At 51.9% G+C, this 14989-nt stretch overlaps 1 protein-coding gene across 1 annotated transcript; it reads left to right on the plus strand.

The window, feature by feature from the left end:
- The first annotated feature begins 6641 nt into the window (after positions 1-6641).
- On the plus strand, positions 6642-13858 carry LOC149809749 (DEAD-box ATP-dependent RNA helicase 32-like). The gene is made up of 7 exons (XM_089994630.1): positions 6642-6848; positions 7298-7487; positions 8923-9130; positions 11129-11327; positions 12091-12349; positions 12630-13075; positions 13766-13858. Exons 1-7 carry the CDS (start codon positions 6642-6644, stop codon positions 13856-13858), a joined length of 1602 nt encoding a protein of 533 aa, XP_089850756.1.
- Positions 13859-14989: the final 1131 nt, after the last annotated feature.

The raw sequence follows: 14989 nt of genomic DNA on the forward strand, positions 1-14989 counted from the left end.
GACGATGGAGGCAATAAGCGAGCTCAGGAGTCTGCACTCCAGGGCGCTGGAGGTGAAGGTACTGGAGCAGCAGCCACCATCGCTACACGCTCATCAAGCCGCCACAGGCGTGCACCAGATTTCTACGTTCCAGAAGGGTGTCTCAAGGCTGCAACACTTTCTGAAGACGAACCGAAAGACGAGGTGGAGGCGCTGGCTGGACCGGACGGCGAGTTCTGGCGCCAGGCCATCAACGAGGAGTACACCTCACTTATGGAGAATAAAAGCTGGGAGTTGACAGAGTTACCTCCAGGTAAGACACCCATTGACTGCAAGTGGGTTCTCAAGATCAAGCGGGATGCACGAGGGGAGATTGAGCGCTACAAGGCACGCTTGGTAGCGAAGGGATTCACACAAAAGGCTGGTGTGGATTACGATGAAGTGTATGCACACGTCAGCAAGTATGCAACACTCCGCGCATTTCTGGCGCATGTTGCAACGCAAGATCTGGAGCTGCATCAACTCGACATCAAGACAGCGTTTCTCAACGGAGATCTCGAGGAGGAGATCTATATGAGATAGCCGCCGCTGTATCAGAAAGGAGGACCACAGACCGTCTGTAGACTTCTACGCTCTCTTTATGGTCTAAGACAAGCGCCGAGGGCATGGCACACCAAGCTGAAGGCAGCCCTCGAGAGTCTGGAGTTTATGGCATCAGACGCCGATGCTGCTCTCTTCGTCCTCAGACTCGACACAGGCTTCATATACCTGTTGGTCTACGTCGACGACCTTCTATGCGCAGCGAAGACGACCAAGGAGGTGAAGCGCATCTTCGACCTCATCAAAGCGACATTCAAGGCGCGGGACCTTGGCGAGGCAACATACTTCCTACACATGGAGATCAGAAGGGACCGTCCGGCGCGAACTCTGTTCCTATCACAGGAGCGCTACGCCCTCGACATCATCGCCAAGTTCAAGATGGACAGCGCGCATCCACGGGCACTACCTCTCTCTGCAGGTACAAAACTGACGCGTATCGGAGAAAACAAGTGCGACACACCTTGTTGTGGCATGCTCATTGGCAGTCTGCTCTACTTGGCTGTGTGCACAAGGCCAGACATTGCTCATGCCGTGGGAGCTCTCGCACGCTACATGTCAGATCCTCTACATGAGCATTGAGAGCTGGCGAAGGGCATACTACGATACTTGCGTGGCACCGCTGCGTACGGCATCAAGTTTGGTCCAACCCCAGGACTACAGGGGTTCTGCGACTCAGACTACGCAGGGGATGTGGACACGAGAAGATCAACGACAGGACACGTCTTCATCTTCAACGGAGGAGCGATCGCTTGGGGCAGCAAGCTACAGCCAACAGTCGCTGCATCGACAGCTGAGGCTGAGTACATGGCAGCTGGAGTGGCAGCCAAGGAGGCGTTGTGGATAAGGAAGCTTCTCATCAGCTTGGGCATTGAGCTGAAGAATGCACCTATCAAAATCGGCTGCGACAACGAAGGGGCTATCAAGTTGCTCAAGCATCCTATTGCGTCTGTGCGAAGCAAGCACATCGATGTGGTACATCACTTCGCTCGAGAGCGAGTTGCAAGAAAGGAGATCAAGTACATCAGCTGCAGGACAGCTGATAACGTGGCTGATTGTCTTACAAAGACTTTGCCTCAAGACAAGTTTGAGCTTTGCCGAAAGCTCATGGGTATTATCAGTGGCTGAACGATCAGACTTGGGATCTTAAAGCTTGACTGCGTGGGAGTGTTGAGAATAATCAGTCTTACTAGATTATGTCATCCAGTCAACCTCTCAGATACAGACCAGGTTCTATAGGTTACATCATCTTTAGAATGTGCATTACGTGAGTTTGTGTGTTTACATAAACAGAAGGGTCTAGATACGCACTTCTAGACACTCATACGACAGTTGATTCTAGGACGTTCCGAACATCTTTGTTTAGTATATGAGCACATCCTTTCGACTGTTGTAATGCCCTGCATAATAACGTACACGAACGAATATTTCAACAAATAATGTTATGTTGTAAAAAGATACACCATCATCATGTTCACCGCATCAAAAGAGCATCTCGCGGTAATGGCGCCAAGCAGTGAAGGCTTTCCGCGTTGTGGCACTCATGCCACGCTCGTTGGTCTCTTGGTAGGTTGCTCCTCCTTATCGACCTTGTGCATTGCTGCGAGACTGTCTTCCGATCCCACCCATCCCCTTTCCTAGCTAAATGATGTTTGCTTTCATGGAAAACCTGTCTGCATGGAGATTGGCAACACCAGATACTGCTTGGGAATCAGTACTCAATTTTTTGGTGTGGCATGGAGATGTGCAAGCAGCCATAGAATTGAGAGAGCAACATCTCGCATTCATACAACTCCAGCTCAACCTCTGGGTGGTTCGGTATAAGGCATTTGTACACCTATCCGTGCTTGTCGACAACATGTCCTCACCATCAATCCTGTTTTGTAGCATCTCCAGCCCTCGAGATGCCACAAAGTGGGTGTTGCTGAGGGCCGGCCAGCGCAGTTTGCGCCTTCGACACCATGGTATAGTCCTCTATTGATTTGTGATAAATTGACATACGTCACCCTTTCCTATCCCCTGTATAATACAGGGCTACCGCAGGTCTAATCCGTTTACAACCCAAGCCTACTGCAAGGCTGCCCCGCACATCCTACCTGTATAACCAAGGGCCATTCCAATAGCCACCCCGCTATAGTACGACCAGTTATAGTTTTTTCCCAAGACAACCCCTGTGTTCACATAGCATCATCTTTGGCAGCTGAGTGTGCGATCCCTTCGTCAGATTTCGACTTTGTGCTCTTGAAAAGGCCATCAGTTTGTCTTCCAGCTGGGGTTTGTACTGAAACTTTCTGTTAACCCAATCTCTGCTTTGTTTCCCAGAAGCACTGGCACCTTCAGGACAGTTCATTCATCAGGAGCCTGCATGCCGGTTGTGCGATGGTTCACAGTGTTTCGCCATACCCTGTCCTGTTTTCAGGACCAGAAGCCCACAAATGTCAGGACGAAAAGGGAGGGCGAAACCCATGCTGGCGAAGCACTGACGGTTCATCGTGACGTGCCACAGCTCTTCCAATAGTATGCGTTGTTCTACAGTGATGGCAAGTGCATCCTCAAAGCTGGTCTCACACTGGGAAGTCACATGGAGGATTCGATAGCACTGTTCATGCCCATGCGAAGTTCTAGCTCAATCTCTCCCAGCAAGCTTCTCTGCTGCTCTGCTCTGCTTTTCTCTGTCGTTTGAAGGTTATTATCATGCTGGTATCCATCGCTGCCAGCTGACTGATGTGGCATGCTGCGTGTCATTTGATGGGCAGGAAACAACGAAGTTGAAGGCACCAGCACCTGTGGGACATGTCTTTGGAGGCTCGCTGTACGAATGCAGGTGCGGAAACATCCAGGGACATATCGTAGTACGCCCTGCTCTCTGGTTGCTGAGCACCTGATACGCTGTTATGAGCATCTTGAACCTTTCTGTGCTGCTGGCTTTGTCCTTGTGCACACCTTGGTGCAACATCTGGATGGAGGGCTTTGGCCATCTGCACGAGAGCAGCACTTCCATGTTGACCACGCCTCCTTTGTGAAACATTATTACAATCATCATCGAATTGTGGCACATTGACCATGAAGAAGGCCGCAGGAAAACGCACAGGACCTGACAGGCTCACAGAGCCTAGTGAGGAAGTACCTTTTGAAAAGAAGCCTTCAACTCCAACTGACTAGCTGTCTTGGGCAACGCCCAATAGGGCGTAGTAACATTCCGCTTCTTCGTTCTGAGAACTGAAGCCCCTGACAAATGCTTCAGGCAGGCTGCATGCTAGTGCACGGCCATGCTTCACCGTATACCATGCAATACACTGCATACTTGCATGTGCGGAGCATGTCGCATATAAACGTCCGGTGGTGCGCGAATGCGTTTCCCTTGTGGATACTCAGTGGAATTGCACCTCCTGAAAGTTAGGGTGCTGAAATGGCTAACCCCTCCTCAGCCACGATATTTGCCTGTTGCACAGATAGAGCGCTCAATGCGGTTTGATGTGACGTGACACAGAGGTCGAATTGTGTGCGCTGCAGCATCGATTCGTGATGTACTCGTACGTCTGCTCGTCATCCGAGATTACGGACGTCCGTGTGTTGGCAACGTAAGCTACGTCGCAAGGAAGACATAGCTTGTTCCGTCAAAGCCTTTGTGGAAGAAAGCGTTGCCAGCGTTATCCATGCATGGTATCCACCCAGCGATGTCTTTCAGTTCCAACAACCAATCCGTAAATCCCCCTGGTCGTCTGCGATGCTCCTGCTCGTGCAGGGCTTGTCGTTCCGTGGTGCTTGCGCCCATTCTTAGCAACCCCACTACTCCAAGTGTCACCCATCTTCACACAATACTGGTAGTGACAACAGCGCATCATCCAAAAATGGGTGCAGGCTCCAAAACGCAACGAACGCTTCAAAGTGCTCGGTGCTTGTCTCATGGTGCACGTTCGACATGATCACCTCAAACATGTCGCATTCCTTTCGCAAAGAAGCCGCCACACTGCACCACAACAGCACGCATTCATGCGCAACTACCACAACGTCCCCAGAGGCCCCCTCTGACACTTCCCCACAACTCGAATCAAGCAAGGACCTTGCCAATGGTGTGGACTGACGAATGCCAGCTTCCCTTGATTCTCCCTGGATGTCAAGCGCAGGCACTTGTTCGATAACGTCATCCAAGGCTTGCAGCCCATCAGTTGGTGCATCGGAGTTGCAAGCTATTAGCGTAGGTATGGTACTTTGACTATGTCGGCACGGCACAGCTGGTGCCAATTGCTCTCGATTGGCGCCTCCAGCCCCCTGCCTCTCCCCCCCTCGCACACCCTCCGTCCCCTGCACAGCACCTTGGTATGTGTCCTGCGCAGAGGGCTGCGCCTCAGGAGGCTCTTGAACATGAGTTGTTACATGTAGCAGGTCCTCCCAAAAACGCGCCTTATCAAGCGGCTGTGCAGCCTCGTCAGGCATCGCGCTTTGTGTGACCGCATGGCCACCTGATTGTGCTGCAATGCCAGGTATTGCATTCCCCAGCGTGACTGTCTCGTCATGTGACTGGACATCCATATTGTTCGTGCCATGCCGGCATGTGGCAACCCTCAACTGTGCCGAATCCGTCACGGAAGGGAACTGTTGGGCAGAGAGTTGCGTGACGAGGCTACGCATTTCGAGTACTACAGCGTCAAGCGAGACCTGCAGCCTCCGAGCCTTCTTTGTGGACGCGTTCAGCTGCAGGATTGCGGCGCTGAGGCGCCCTGGTAGGGCGCTGTCGGGGGGCGCGCAGGCCCTCAACGTAGCGCTTGAGGGCTGGCGTGCCTAACGACAATGCAACATCTCTTACGATCCCTGGAGGCATCGCAACTTGCTGTCTTCGCGCCTTTGCCAGGCAAGCGCTAATTGTCCGCAGGCCTTCCTCCCCGCAGTTGGCGTGTTGGCGCCACTCCTGCATCCTCACCGTTCGTGAAAGCCAAATACATAATCGCGAACTCTGTCTGAAGTTGCAAACGAATGTCCCTTGAGGACAACAGCGAGCGCGATATTGAATTTTACCATCACCAATGGCTCAGCCGTGACAGCACGTCCTGTCTGACACAGGTAGCACATGCTGCTATGCGTGTATCCCGTGCTGCTTTTATAGACAACGTATCGCTCCTCGCATCGACGGGCGCAGGACCTGTGGTCCACCGACATGCATGCTTGGCAACATGCTTGCGGTACGTGCAACAGGTACATGCCAAAGAGGCATGGATTCAAGCCAAATACGCTAATGCGAAGAACCATTTTGCTTGCCCTAGACGGGAAAACTGTTGTTGTCTGAAAATTGAGACCCTTCCTGAAATTCGAGAGAGCAAAAGGTCGACACCAGTGGTCGACACCAGTTTTTTGACGCAGACTCCTCGTCAACGGAAATGCTGACGTACCTTCAAAGCAGCCACAGCTTGCACACGTAACAAACTGAGCTTCTCACTCTCCTCCCTGCCGTGCTTGCCATCTGCTTCCCAACTCGTTTCCATGGCCGTTCACAAAAGTCGCGAGCTGTACACTTTCCATTGTAAACACAGGGTATTGCAGTTGAAGATAGCGAGAAGCAAGGCTGAACTCAGCACTTGTGTAGATGCTGCACCCATCGGACCATCCTGGGGGAATGAATGTTTCACCCCTAACTGTGATAAGATAGTGTTTGCAGATAGCTCCAAGCGCAGCCTTTGAATATATCGTTTGAAAGGAATCTAGAAGCATGCGTTCAAGGAGCCTAATCAACGAACTGGTAGTAAAGAATATACGCACGCTTTCGATGCCCATGTGTTCGCGTTCTCGGCTTCGGAGCACTTATCATGCCAAAGTATGCCGCAGAGCGCCATGAGCGAGTTCCATTTCCCAACGAGTTAGTATAACATTGTTGAGATTGTGACAGCGTATCGTACTGTTCATTGCCTACTCAAACAGCATACCCAACATGGCTTCTAAACACAAACGTGGCCCCAAGCCCGTGTACAAACGGCAGCCTTCGCGCGCACAGCTGGATCTACAGGAAATTGAGGAGCTTGAGAGTGTGCTGAAGGCTGGTGCCCCCCCCGCCAGGAAGTAATCCTCTGAAGATGAAGCCTGAACCTCCATGCTATGGTGGCGTGTACAAATTCGACGACCTGCCATTGTCAAAGCACACGAAGAAGGGGCTCAAGAAGTGTAAGTTTGTTGAACTGACTGCAATTCAAAGAGCAGCTTTGCCTCACGCTCTCTGCGGAAGGGACATTCTGGGAGCTGCCAAAACAGGGTCAGGCAAGACACTGGCCTTCATCATACCTGTGCGTCCTCCGCTTTTGAAACGGTGTCCATCAATACGGGGATTATATGCTAATCACAATCGTTCAGCTGCTTCACGCATGTATGAAACCGCAGCAAAGCGTTTGTATGACCTCCGGAACCCTGTAAACATCATGATACCTCATCATCATGATACCCTATCAAGTAGCGCGACATCATTGGAGGGGGTCACGAGCACTGTTCGCGCGTTCCAGTGATTCAGTAAAACGTTTTCTTATTACAAGTCTACAAGTGCAGTCTGAATGTCGTTTGCCTCTGGCAGCGCTGGCAGCTCTCATGACATCACTTGCACAAGGAACAAGTCTGAACTGCTCAGCCGTTGCTATGCACATGCCATCACCGGCACCATCCTGTTCGCTGCTTCGAATCTTTCAGGGAGGACGTGGAGGAATCGTTCGTGCAAGTGATCTCAAACGAACAATTTTTGCAGGTTTTGGAGACATTGTACCGGGCCAGGTGGACTGGCTTCGATGGCCTAGGGGCGCTCATTCTGTCGCCCACCCGTGAACTTGCACTCCAGATCTTCGACGAGCTGCGCAAGGTTGGCGCCTTCCATGAACTCAGTGCAGGCCTGCTTATCGGTGGGAAGGACGTGAAGGAGGAGAAAACCCTCGTTGGGAGTGCGTTCCATTCTACTGGCGAGACAGACGTGTGATATAGAGCCAATCCTTTAAGTCGACAGAGGCCGGCAGCCTATCAATCGATGATTCATGATGTGATTGGCGTCTGGAGAGCCCCTTGGGCAAGGTTGAAACCTGTCCGGGTCGCCTGGCGTCACAACACTTTTCGCCCTCCCTGTTATAGGCTACATCTTGACCTTCACCAGAGGGAATCAAAGTATCCCACAGGTTGTGTGGGCATCAATATGGCCGTCACATCGAAGTGATCACTCATGCTGCCAGCAGACCGGTCATACATCCAACCCCTGAAAACCCCATGACTATCTAGCCAATGAAAGCACTCGAAAGCCCCTGAAACAACCCACACATCACAGCTCGAGCGTGCTGTGGCTGGTGCTCCCCAATTGCCGAGTATTCAAGTGGCAACACTGCTGCCCGCTCGAGTTGGAGCACGTGGAGTGTCTGCACCACTCACCAGCTCCACTGCTTAACATCTGACTATTGGAAGACGCTACTCTGGTGAAGGGTATTAGGCATCACAGCACATACAATGTAGGTGCACTCCACATGTTAACACTCACTACGCACACAGGTATGTTGAGGCACACCACTCACAGGTATCTCACACGTATCTCGAGCGACAAGCTCACAGTATCTTGCAGAGGCGCACCACGCACAAACGTCTCACAAGTATCTCGCACTACAAGCTCCATGGCACGGGAAATGCAAAGGTGAAACGATGGCAGCATCATTTCAGGTAAGATGCGCGTGAGAGGCAGGATGCATGAGATCCAGCCATGAAAACTGGGACGCACGCGTACTACCACGGGAAGTACGGCGGGAAACGGTGTGGAAGTGGAGGAACATGTGAATGGGATGGGGTGGGAATAGATGCGGGTTACATCAGGCAGCCGGTATGAATAGCTAGGGACTGGGATGCAAGTCCTTCAGAACAGCACGCAACACCTTGGGCATGTTGGTCAACTCCCTCAGTATGCACAGCAACCAAGCAAGGAGCTGCTGCGTCTGCTGCTTCTTCTTGCTGCTGCTGTACGAGGTGATGTAAGCGAAGTGGTTGATATAACAACCGATCCTCCCCGAGCAGGTTGGTTGATGGAATTGTATCACCGCTAATTATTCCAACATGCTAATATATATTGAAATTGTGAAACCATGCAATTGTTCAACATGCTAATATTGAAATTGTCAAACCATGCAACCACAGGTATACCAAATCATGAGTATTATGGACGTTTATGGACCTTAGAAATTACATAGTGAAATTCCCGAGATTTGGGACAGGCACATTTGAAACAGGCATTTTCTGCTGATTTTGTTTGAGCATTTAGCGACAGCACGGACGTGACACGCTTGTGGTGAGAATTTTTTGTCTATCTGTGTAACAAGTAGATGTGAAAAGCGCCCTCGTGTACAGGTATGAATATCCTGGTGTGCACCCCTGGGAGACTTCTCCAGCACATGGACGAGACTCCCGCCTTTGACTGTGGCAACGTCCAGGTTCTTGTCTTGGACGAAGCGGACCGTTGCATGGACATGGGCTTCAGCGCCTGCATGGACGCCATCCTGGACAACCTGCCTCGCGAGCGCCACACCCTTCTGTTCAGCGCTACTCAGTCCAAGAAGTGTGTTTCCCTACGTCCGGAGAGCTCCTGCTTCTTCTGAGGCCTCCTTCCTCATGTACTCTGCTGTGATCCTTGTTGGGCTCGCTCTCGAACCAGTGTATGGAATTTGCTTCATTGCATTGCCAGTGTCCAAGTGGATGCGTTGGTGTTGGAAACAGACACACCATCCTCATTGCATGAAGTTGGCGAGTCCGAGGAAGCTTCTGAGTGCTGTATCGTGGTAGGCGCTGACAAGCCGCGTACCGCTGTGCGTTTTCTTTCGGTCGTGCACACTAAGTCCCCGCTGATGATGAATCCCAGGAAGTTGAGCTCCTTCATGCCGAAGTTGCACTTGTCGGAGCTGACCGACAGGGGCTTTTCCGCTAGGCGTTGTAGAACGTTTCGCATGACATGGCCGTGCTCTTCCAGGGAGTTGGCCATGAACAGGATGTCGACTAGAACGTCGTACCATGATTGTGCCCTGTTGGATGAGGTCCCTGAAGTTGTTGTTCATCATTCGCTGGAATGTGGCAAAAGCGTTGTTGAGGCCCATGGGCAGTAAGTACCTTGCAGTAAAATAGCCCGTGTGTGGTGGTGACCCGGTGAGGTGTCTGTCCTTTGGCTGGAGCCGATTTGCCAGTAACCTTTCAGCAGGTCGAAGCTGCTGAAGGTCTTCTTGCCCTTGACCTTCGAGTAGAGATCCTCCGCTTTGGGTAGTGGGTGCCTCCCGCTCCGTGATCGCATTCACGCCCAGATAATCAATGCACATGCGTAGCGTTCCGTCCGAGTGTGAACAGAATTGGTGCTCCCCGTGGCGATTCTGTTCACATTCAAACTTGACAGAACCCTCCGAATGTGCATTGGCTATCGCAGCCTCAACGCAGTCACGGAACGGGGCGTATACTCCCTGTCCAGAGGACCTATACCCAAAGGTTAAGAGCAAACAGTTCTTCAGCAGCCTCGACCTGCTGAAAGGATGCTAGCAGGTCTGCATGCAGATGGAGGACAGGCACTTCATCGCGTTAAATATCCCGCAGGGGCTACTTGAGTACAAGGCGATTCCCCGGGGACTCATAGACGCTTCAGCCACGGACAGCAATGATGACCAACCTATTTGGGGATCTCATCCAGCAGGGCACGGTCACGGTGTACCTGGACGACATCCTGATGCCAAGATCAGCACCTTGGAGGAACACCTACTGGGAAAACACTCTATCGGTTCGATTTGTCAAAAGCAAATTTGGCATGAAGGAGCTCGGGTGTCTGAGCTGCATCATCAGCTGGACTCGGTTCAGACGGATCCAATGAATATGGAAGGAAAACTAGGAAAACAAGAAAATATAGTAGACCTGATGTGTTGGGGTCCCGTACTGGGGTGGGAGGGAAAAGAAAAAGCAATGAGAAACAAGCGCGAATCATGCCAGGCCGGGTGTCCACAGGAGCTGTGGCAGGTGTGCCGAGGTGTCCACGGGTTCGTCACTTGTGCATTGAAGCCTGCTGCTGAGGACATGGGGAGAGGAGGGGGGTTAGGTTACTGGGGTTGGCTGCCCCAACTTGGGCCGGGAGCCAGTCCCAGGCTGGCTGCGAGGTCCCTCAACTGGTCCCACAGGTGTTGTAATTTGCTTTTACAAACAACAACAACAACAACAACAACGAATTTTCGAACTTGAGCCTGCGGAGGGCGCCTGGGCAGAGGCTGTCTGTCGCTCGGTGAGTTTGCTGCTCGTGGGCTTCCCCCTGGTCTAGGTGGTGTGGCATGAAGCATGGTCGTCACCGTGACTCAGTCGGACCCTGGCAAGGCCAACCGTGAGCGAGTCAGACCGTGAAGAAAAGCAAAAGAAGACAATTGCGAATCACGCCAGGTCCACACTACGCCTATGAAGCACCAAGACGACCGTGAGTGCGTCAGACCCTGGCGCGTGAGGCTGATCGAGACTGAGTCAGACCGTGAAGCATCAAGACGACGTTGAGTGAGTCAGGCCCTGACGCACGAGGCTGACCGTGAGTGAGTGCGTGCAGAGTGAGCGACTTGGCGCGTCTGAGTCTTGTGGATCCGGAGTATGTGGCAGTGCACGCCGACGCAGAGGTTGCCACTCCCCACAAGCTGCGGCAAGCGTACGTTGTGTGCGAGCTGCATCAGAAGATGGACCTGCTGTGGTTCTTCATGAAGACGCACCAGAAGCAGAAAACCATCGTGTTCCTATCCACGTGCAAGCAGGTGGGCCCCACTCAAAAACCATGCAAGGCATCAAAGCCCATTTGGATGCCCCACTTGGCACGAGACAAGCTTGTGGTGTTCTCGTCCGTTTCAGCGCCTGCGTGGTGGCGGGCGTACAAAGTTTAGTTATTTATTCCATGTGGATGCGGCAGTATTGTGCTCGAGAATATGAAGATTAGCTTGTTGGCATATGACCATTTGACAACCGACCCTGATCTGCAGTTGCCAGAGATGCAGTGAAGCTCAGGAAGCCCGGGATTTTTATAGACAGTGTATTGTTATGTGGTGTTGATGCCTTCACCTTATTAAGGTGTTGCCCGTCCACTGCCAAGTTGCTCATCACCTGCAGGTTGGCGGACAAGTCTGCGGCGTCGGGGTCCAGGTCCCACCAAGGCTTGTGGTGGGACCTGGACCCCTTCGGCGAACATCGCATGATGAATGCAACCAACTGTGCTAGGTATTCAGTGATTTCTTGGGTCTGCATGGTACCTCGAGCTGTGATATAAATTTTCCTGGTTCCCACCTTAAGACTCGTCCAAGTGCTCGAATGGTTTACAGATGCATCATGATCATCATGCATTGCCAAAGCTCACATGGATGCGGTGGTTTTGTAACGTACATCATCGGCAAGGACAGGTTGGGAATGGGCCCATGACCAACCCCCTGGGTACGTCTCTCTTGCCATGTTTCACGGCGCAAGGAGAAATGGCATGGTTCTCGATGGATTAATTTATTCATTTATGACCCTGCTGCCGACTTGCAGGTCAAGTTTGCGTACGAGGCGTTTAAGAAGCTTCGACCAGGCGTACCGATCAAGATGCTGCATGGCCACATGAAGCAGATGAAGCGAATGGAGGTATTCTACGACTTCAACGAAGCCACCAGCATGGTGCTGCTCGCCACCGACATCGCTGCTCGAGGGCTGGACTTTGCCGACGTCGACTGGGTCGTCCAAGCGGACTGTCCCGAGGACGTACAAGCTTACATCCATCGTGTTGGCCGCACTGCTCGCTTCCGGTCAGGCACGCTGCTGCTCGCATCAGTGTTCGCCAGGCAGATTTATGTGGTCCAGATGCCAAGAAATACATGAATTATTTTGGGACAGAGATAGCGTGTTGGGCGACGTTGATGCAAAGTCCAATGCTTGGGCTATTGGATGTCAGTTCGATGTCACAATTGCCCAAATGCGCTGTTATGATTTGTTATTGATTCTGTTATGATGCTGCATCGCGAATACCGTCGAACCGCATGCATTCACCCTCTCATTTTCCATACGTACCACTCACGAATATGACCGTGCAGCTGGCGAGGGGCTCCTATTTCTGCTGCCCTCGGAAGAAGCCATGCTGGAAGCGCTGCAAGAGGCAAAGGTTCCAGTCCAAAAGCGCACCTTTGACCTGAAGAAGCTCACCCCGGTGACACCCGCATTGACCGCGCTCCTGGCTAAGAGCGATGACCTAAAGGTCACCGCCCAAGGGGCGTTTGTTTCGTACTTCAAGAGCGTCTTTCTCAACCCGAACAAGGTAGTTTTTGACATCCTGAAGCTCGATGCGGCTGAGTTTGCGTATAGCTTGGGTCTGCCGACGGCCCCGAGGCTACGATTTGCCGAACGGCATGCGAAAGTCGCGGCTCAAAAGTCCGTGAGCAAGGGCGTTGCTGTGGAAGGCGACCTTGGCGACGCCTCGGAGGGGGGTGATGGGGATGAGGATCATGTGAACGATGGGGGCGTCAACGACGAGAACGAAGAGGTGCGTTTTCATTCTGGGTCGTCGATGAGCTGGCGCTGAGACACGATTTGTAAACCGTCGCGATTATCTCCTGCTGGAGTTGAGTCGACTCAGGAGGCGTCCAGGCGCAATGATACTGTCCATGGGCATCAATTACACACTCGCTCACCTACACATTGTGATGAGCCTGCAAGGCTCTTGACCGCTACGCGGTCTGAGCTGTTGCAGTACACTTTTGTTTAGTTTGCTTGGACTTCGGCGTGTGAGCTCGCCCTCGTCCCTGTATCTACGTGTGCCTGTGAGCTTGTGCTCCAAGCTCAACAAAGCGGCAATCGAGGCTTACACAACATGTGTATGTGACTTGGCATGGTTGCCACGCGTTCCGTTCCCACGAGGCAGCACCACATGTGAACGAATCACGTCACGACATTCGCGCCAACCCTGCCCTTGCCGTGTCGCAACCCTGCGACACGGCAAAAGTTGTGAGGAAAAGCAGCAGAATGGACACAAAATACATGAACACACGTAGGTCTGTATATGGGCGGAGCAGACATGGCGTGAATTGCAACTGATTGATTGTTTTGTCAAACAAAATGTGCTTGACAATTGAGGCGAGCCAACACTGTTGTGGACGTGTTCTGAGCTACAGAAGCGTATGGGTGGTACCAAAAATGCTGATTGTCTGTCTCTATGTGTCTGTCTCTTGTGTAGGCTTTGACCCAAAATTGTGCAGCCAGCAAACGCTTTGTACAGGCCTACTGTGAGCATCAGCAATGCTCCACTCTCGGCTCATCTGACTCTTGACTGACAAGTTGACTAAACCAAAGATAGTCGATAAGAACTTCCATTCTCTTCAGGGGTATTGCTGCAAGGCTTCTCTCATTGCTCCAGCTCACAATGATGCATGAGTGCAGGTGCCATACCTCCGCCGATTGATGTTGTCTTTCCGGGATTATCGGGCGTGGGAGTACTGCGTTGGGCCAGACTATGGGGGGCACCGCGTTGGGCCAGACTATGGCCCAAAGATAGTGGTGTTTCATTATCGGTGTCCTACCGAAGTACCTGAATTTGTAGCAGGGCTTGAGTAGGTATCGGACGTTGCATGTGAATCATCAGCGGTGAGATTCATGCAGGGGGCACGAGCTGATTCAGGGGAGCACAGCTCGGAGGAGGAGGCAGAGGATGATGACAATTTTTTGGTGCTTAAACAAGGCACGGGGGCCAGCAGCGCAAACATCGAACTTGACGACGAAGAGGAAGAGGAGGAGTACGGCCGACGATTACGGTGTGGATCTATTTGCAACCTTGTCTATGAAAGTGCAAGCGCAGAAGTGGCTCCACTTTCTATTGAATATTGATTACAAAGGCGGCAGAAGAAAATAATGTGGATTAGCTAGCAGTGGTGTAGGCCATGAGGTGGTTGCTGTTTAGTAATACTGGGGATGCGAGGGTAGCATGTGGGTGATGCTAGTGGCGGAAGCAGTCTGTAAAAAGTTATCAATCGAGCGGAAGACAGGGAATGCTAGCACTGATTCCCAAGTAGTGCTTGGAGTCGCCAATGCCCATGAGGTGGTAGGGTTGTACGAAGATGCTCACCCTACATCGATTGTGTTTTGAGTGTTTGGATGTCACGAATGTAAATGATTGTGTGAATGATTGATAATGGCGTTGAAACCAAAGGCCGTGGTTTTCAATCACAGCAAGCAACGACATGTGAACATCATCATCATGAAGTTGTACCTGGAGTTTCAAATGTCCATGTGGATGCGGCGGTGATGCGTTGCAACCAGATTCAACACTACAAAGGCCAGTCAAGCAAATCTGTGTGACTGTGCAGGGTTCCGGACCCTGCGCTGTTGGCCGAGATTCACAAAAAGCAGAAGCGGAAGAAGCTCAAGATTCGTTTGGACAAGGTTACAGGCAAGAAGGTGGTCT

This window comes from Nuphar pumila, unplaced genomic scaffold (assembly GCF_984573655.1).
Source record: "Nuphar pumila unplaced genomic scaffold, dmNupPumi1.hap1.1 HAP1_SCAFFOLD_796, whole genome shotgun sequence".
Classification (NCBI taxonomy): Eukaryota; Viridiplantae; Streptophyta; class Magnoliopsida; order Nymphaeales; family Nymphaeaceae; genus Nuphar; species Nuphar pumila.

Coding starts and splice junctions, on each gene's coding strand:
- LOC149809749 (XM_089994630.1), top strand. CDS start 6,642: ATGAAGCCTGAACCTCCATGCTATGGTGGCGTGTACAAATTCGACGAC. Junction 6,849..7,297: donor CACTGGCCTTCATCATACCT/GTGCGTCCTCCG, acceptor CAATTTTTGCAG/GTTTTGGAGACATTGTACCG. Junction 11,328..12,090: donor TCCTATCCACGTGCAAGCAG/GTGGGCCCCACT, acceptor GCCGACTTGCAG/GTCAAGTTTGCGTACGAGGC.